The following is a 6,462-nucleotide window of genomic DNA, read 5'->3' as shown; positions in this document are numbered from 1 at the left end:
AACCAAAGTTTCGTAGTTTAAGATACTAATTGAATTGAAAATTATGTACTACTTCTAGAACTTTGGTAAGTGAAGCCATATGTAAGAATTCAGGTACTATAAAAGAAGTATTTATTAATAAGGTATTTTTTTTTTCAATAAAACATTATATAAGGAGGTGCCAAATAGTTTTTATCATTGTGAAGCTGCTAAGAAACTAGTAGACCTTAACTGAGAGCAAATAACAGTAGATGATACCAGATATTTTAACCAGAAATGATCTTTTGTTTTTTATACAGCTATCTGGAAAAGTTATCATGATGTGTGCTAAAACTGTATTTACTTGAATTTTGAAAACTGACATTTGCTCATCAAGATTAAGCTGTAATTCTGTTTAAAAAAAAAACTTATCTGCACATGCTTATTGATGTTACTTAAAGAACTAGATGTTTTAGTTGTTTATAATTACTTTTGTTTCTAAGTGTAAGAATGTGAAGACTATTTGGAAACTTGGTGAATTAATTTTCATCTACTAAATATTGCACTCTTATATATTCTTTTTCTACTTTTGATCTATTTATGTATCTATGTGTTTTAAAAATATGTATATATAAGACTTTGGTTTGCCTTTAATGTTTACCCCAACTGCTTCAGTCATTCATTTTTTTCCAGTAAACATCTTTTGCATTCTAATTGTCATGAATCTACAAGAAGGTAGAAATATGAAAGAAGTAGAAGGCAGTCATATGTTCATTTAAAAGATATTTATTTAGCAACTGCTATATGCCTTTCATTCTTCAAGATGTGAGGAGAAAATGATGAATAAAACAGAAAACCTCTTCCCCTAAAATATTTTCTAATCAAGGAAAATATACCTATTATATACTTAAAATAACAGTACACTCCCTGAAATCAAGTCATGAGGATTCATTCCTACTGAAGACTAGCCTTTTTAATGATGAAACAGTTCTCTAAGCTAGTGTTTTTTAAATTGGTGCATATTAGAAGCATCAGGAGAGTTTTAAAATAAAAAATGCTCAGGCCCTACCTTATATTGATTAAATCAAAATTTTAACGAATAGCATATAGGCCTCAGTATTTTTTAAACTCTCCAGGTGAATCCAATATTCAGCCAACTTTGAGAATCAGTGCCCTAAATACTTTGTATAAATAAAATGTCAAACTGGTATCATATTGGCTTTATTATTTCACGGAAGAAAATCCCAAGTGTAAGTTCCTGTCATCTTAATAGAAGGTTCTCCAAATTTCTACTTGACTAACAGTACAAACTTGAAGCAATTTTTCTTCCAAATTTTTCTGAAGATTATTTAATATCTATTTGGTAAGTGTAAAGATATACATACTGACTGGGATGTAATAGACACTTATTGTTCAATGACTGTTTTGATTTCTCAGTGTAATGTCATACAGTAAAATGACAATGTTCCATTTGAGATTAATATTTTTATTAAAAATAGGAACAGAAAATAATATATCTTTTTCCCAGAAACCTTAGCTAAAAATATTGAACCAAATTAGAATTCTTCCCAAGGTGTTTGTAGACTCAAAAATTTGTTTAAAGATGTGTACTAGTATGAATTATGTTGTGTATTACGATAAAAACTATTGTGGGTTTTGTAACAATTTAATTTTGTATTTATTGATATTAAGTATATAAATACTATAAAGACATAGTAAACTTTCATCTCCATTAGTGTGCATTCAATTGAGGTTAAAGAGTACATGATGTAACACTTTAATAATGTGAACTCTGAAGTCAGATTTGGATCCTACTGTGCTATTTACTAGGTAACTGCAGACAAGTTATTTAAATTCTCTAAATCCCAGTTTTCTCTTATCTGTATGATAAAGATTATAATAGTACATGTCTGTTAGGATGTTGTGAGCATTAAATATAATAATGCATGAGAGAAATGTTTAGCACAGTATCTAGCAAAGAATAGGCACTCTATAAATATTAAAATTAATACTAGAAACACCTAGAATTATAGCACTAGAAGAGATTGTAGGAAAAAATATAGTCCTCTCAGTTGCTTTGAGCAGAAGGGAAGGAACCAAAACAAAATTGTGAGCAATTTCTTGTTAAACTTATTTGTAGTGTGTGTCTTATTAAACTATTTTTAGTTATGAAAGAAAGCTTCTGATTGTACATACTGGTTGAAAATATTTGTTCGAGTATAAAGAAAAAAATTAATGAGAAAAGAAAACATTAATGTCTTCAGAAGCAATCATTGAATATGTGAAAGCATACAGGATACATTACACAAGTAGAATGCTTAGCCTTTGACTGGAATGTGGACAGATAACATTGTATCAGGGGGAAAAAAAGAGTCTTTAATTTCAAATATTGATGGGTTGCTTTGATGTTAAATGCTTACAGAAAGTTTCTTCTAATGCTTTTACTTTCTTGGGAAAAAAGAATCAAAATCAGCCCTTGAAAGTAAAGCATTTTGGGGAAGATGTTGCAAATTTCAGGGAAGAGGATATGAAATGGTCTAGCAAATCTGTTGGAACATGTAGGAAATTTTATTTCTGGTGCCAAAAGTTATCACCACCAAGCATTCCCACTAGCTTCTGCTAATTGCTGTCATTTACTGATCCACTCTTCTCATATACTATCTAGTTAATCTATATTCAGTAGTGGAAAGTACAAAGAATTTCCTACTGACTAGCTTTCTGTCCTTGTAAAGTGTAAACTCTGAGTTTCCTCATCCATAAAATATGAATAATAACATCTACTTAACCAAGTTGTAAGGATAATTAAAAGAGGCAATGTAATGTATTTAAATCTTGAACTTAGCAAGCCTAAGCTCAATTTCTAGATCCTTTCCTCTTATATTGAATTTAATAAAATTTCTGCTGATTAAAACTCCTTTCCTTCCAAATCTCTGTCCTCATATCTCACAATATATTTTCTGTTCTCTTCTATCAGTGGTGATATTTATACCTCATGTTTGGAAGAATTAAAAATAGTTCCAGAATTTTATATCCATGCAGCCTGTTACCTCTCTAACAGATATATCCCCCTTTGATTTTGAAGGTAAAGCACATGTTGTATGCATGTGGTATTACTGTTGAAACTTCTAGAAGAAAAAGGAAGGATTGTGGTTTTAACATTAAACTCTAAATTTAAGGAAATAGTCAGTTCACTGGAATAAAATTCACAGTTCTAAATATAATAAAGTATACCAACTTTATACTATAGAATTTTTTATTAACTCAGAATTAACTTAGCTTTTGTATTAACAATGGCACCCGACTCCAGTACTCTTGCCTGGAAAATCCCATGGATGGAGGATCCTGGTAGGCTGCAGTCCATGGGGTCGCAAAGAGTCAGACATGACTGAAGCGACTTAGCAGCAGCAGCAAGATTAACTAAGAATCTTATATTCTAAGAACTAGGGGGGAAATATATACAGAATAGCTGTTTTTAATCTCTCCAGAAAACCTCCCAAAATGTGTACTGAGGAAATGCAGAATGTATAAGACATTTGAAAATAGTTTTGACTTTTGCTTATTATGAAAAAAACATTTGTATCATTAATTGGTCTCTAACTTATTCTTCCATAAGCAACTAGAAAACCAAGTATTGAGTTGGCCAAAACTTTCTTTCAAGTTTTTCCATAACATCTTACAAAAAGCCCAAACAAGGTTTTGGCCAGCCCAATGTATGAAGCAACTGTTAAAACCAACTACAGGTAATAAAAGACTGATTCCTCAGAAAATGAAAACAAAGGAGGTAAGCCCTATGCGCGTGTGCATAATCACATCCACCTCTATCCATGGAATTTTTCAGGCAAGAATACTGGAGTGAGTCGCCATTTCCTTCTCCAGTGGATCTTCCCAACCCAGGGATCGAACCTGTATCTCTTGTATCTTCTTCATTGGTAGGCAAGTTCTTTACCAAGTGAGCCACTGGAGAATCCCTATGATTGTCTCAAGATTACTGCCTCCAGGCAGTTGCCAGGCCACAGTGCAGGGAGGGACAGCCAAAATAAAGCTCAGTGTCTCAGTCCATTAAGCTAGAGATCAGAGGATGACTGAGGAAGCTATTTAAAAATACAGAAGACAAAAAGTTAAAAAACAAAAAAAAAAACTCTTCAGAGATCTGCAGTGGTTTAAAGTTTTTGTTAAGTACTAATTGGCATTAGGCAGGGTGAAGTAGATCAGTTGAGTACTTAAAAAGAGGGGTGCAGGATGCAAGGAAAGAATGGACTGAAAAGCAGTAAACCAAACAATCTCAGTACCTCATAGATCTGGGAATACATATTCCCATCTGTCAAAGTATAGAGAACCTCTAATACTTGGGGCATTGGATAGCATCTTCAGAAGAGTTGTACTTCAATAGTGGGCCAAATTAGTGCTAGAATAAAAACTGCTATGAATAAAAGAATGAAACTAGAACACTTTCTAACACCATACACAAAAATAAACTCAAAATGGATTAAAGATCTCAACATAAGACCAGAACCTATAAAACTCCTAGAGGAGAATATAGGCAAAACACTCTCCGACATACATCACAGTAGGATCCTCTATGACCCACCTCCCAGAATATTGGAAATAAAAGCAAAAATAAACAAATGGGACCTAATTAAACTTAAAAGCTTCTGCACATCAAAGGAAACTATTAGCAAGGTGAAAAGGCAGCCTTCAGAATGGGAGAAAATAATAGCAAATGAAGCAACGGACAAACAACTAATCTCAAAAATATACAAGCAACTCCTACAGTTCAACTCCAGAAAAATAAATGACCCAATCAAAAAATGGGCCAAAGAACTAAATAGACATTTCTCCAAAGAAGACATACAGATGGCTAACAAACACATGAAAAGATGCTCAACATCACTCATTATCAGAGAAATGCAAATCAAAACCACTATGAGGTACCATTTAACACCAGTCAGAATGGCTGTGATCCATAAGTCTACAAGCAATAAATGCTGGAGAGGGTGTGGAGAAAAGGGAACTCTCTTACACTGTTGGTGGGAATGCAACCTAGTACAGCCACTATGGAGAACAGTGTGGAGATTCCTTAAAAAACTGGAAATAGAACTGCCTTATGATCCAGCAATCCCAAAGCTGGGCATACACACTGAGGAAACCAGAAGGGAAAGAGACACGTGTACCCCAATGTTCATCACAGCACTGTTTATAATAGCCAGGACATGGAAGCAACCTAGATGCCCATCAGCAAATGAATGGATAAGAAAGCTGTGGTGCATACACACAATGGAGTATTACTCAGCCATTAAAAAGAAAACATTTGAATCAGTTCTAATGAGGTGGATGAAACTGGAACCTATTATACAGAGTGAAGTAAGCCAGAAAGAAAAACACCAATACAGTATACTAATGCATATATATGGAATTTAGAAAGATGGTAACAATAACCCTGTGTTATTGTTATTGACAGCAAAAGAGACACTGATGTATAGATCAGTCTTATGGGCTCTATGGGAGAGGGAGAGGGTGGGAAGATTTGGGAGAATGGTATTGAAACATGTATAATATCATGTATGAAACGAGTCGCCAGTCCAGGTTCGATGCACAATACTGGATGCTTGGGGCTGGTGCACTGGATGACCCAGAGGGAGGATATGGGGAGGGAGGAGGGAGGAGGGTTCAAGATGGGGAACACAGGTATACCTGTGGCGGATTCATTTCGAAAGTTGGCAAAACTAATACAATATTGTAAAGTTTAAAAATAAAATAAAATTTAAAAAAAAAGGTCACAAGGCTTAGTGACACAAAAAATAAAATAAAATAAAATTATCCATTAAAAAACCCCTTGGAAAAAAAAAAAAAAACAAGCCTCACAATGTTCACATTGCTCTTTAAGTAACTTCCTGTGTGCCAGAAGAATACTTGAAAGAAATACAACAAAATCCTTATTTAACAACGTAAAAATTACAATGTCCAACATCCAGTCAAAAATTATCAGACATGCAAAGAAACAGAAAAATATATAATCCATAGCCAGAGGTAAAAGTGAAATGTACCTAGATATAACAGAGATAATGAAATTAACAGGCACTTTGACAGTTATTGGAGAAGGAAATGGCAGTATTCTTAAGCTTCCCTTGTGGCTCAGTTGGTTAAGAATCCACCTGCAATGCAGGAGACCTGGGTTCGATCCCTGGGTTGGGAAGATCCCCTGGAGACTCCAGTATTCTGACCTGGAGAATTCCATGGACTGTATAGTCCATGGGGTCGCAAAGAGTCAGACACGACTGAGTGACTTTCACTTTCACTTTCAAAATAAAGTACAAAGGAAGCAAAACTGAAAGAAACGAAAAGAACAGAGTTTCAGTGAGCTATGTGAAAATATGAAACTGAAAATTGTGTAAATTAGAGCCTAGAAATGAAAGAAGAAAAAGGGAGGGCGTAAAAGTTACTGGCCAAAAATAATGAAGTTTTCCTAAATGTGACAAAGACCATAAACCCGTAGAAGTTCAAGTA

General features: G+C 34.0%; 1 protein-coding gene across 4 annotated transcripts in view; it reads left to right on the top strand.

Moving 5' to 3' along the window:
- The window catches only part of DEPDC1 (DEP domain containing 1), a 22,415-nt gene extending 20,739 nt beyond the window's left edge, over nt 1-1,676 (top strand). For all 4 annotated transcript variants that reach the window (XM_010844141.1, XM_010844140.1, XM_010844139.1 and 1 more), the window contains one exon: nt 1-1,676. In XM_010844141.1, the coding sequence (XP_010842443.1) occupies nt 1-29 (29 nt within the window). In that variant the 3' untranslated portion in view covers nt 30-1,676.
- Nucleotides 1,677-6,462: the final 4,786 nt, after the last annotated feature.

Source organism: Bison bison, unplaced genomic scaffold (genome assembly GCF_000754665.1).
Source record: "Bison bison bison isolate TAMUID 2011002044 unplaced genomic scaffold, Bison_UMD1.0 scf7180017864195, whole genome shotgun sequence".
In the NCBI taxonomy this organism is placed as follows: Eukaryota; Metazoa; Chordata; class Mammalia; order Artiodactyla; family Bovidae; genus Bison; species Bison bison.
The sequence above is the reverse complement of the archived record's forward strand: the minus strand, read 5'-3'. Positions and strand labels throughout refer to the sequence as shown.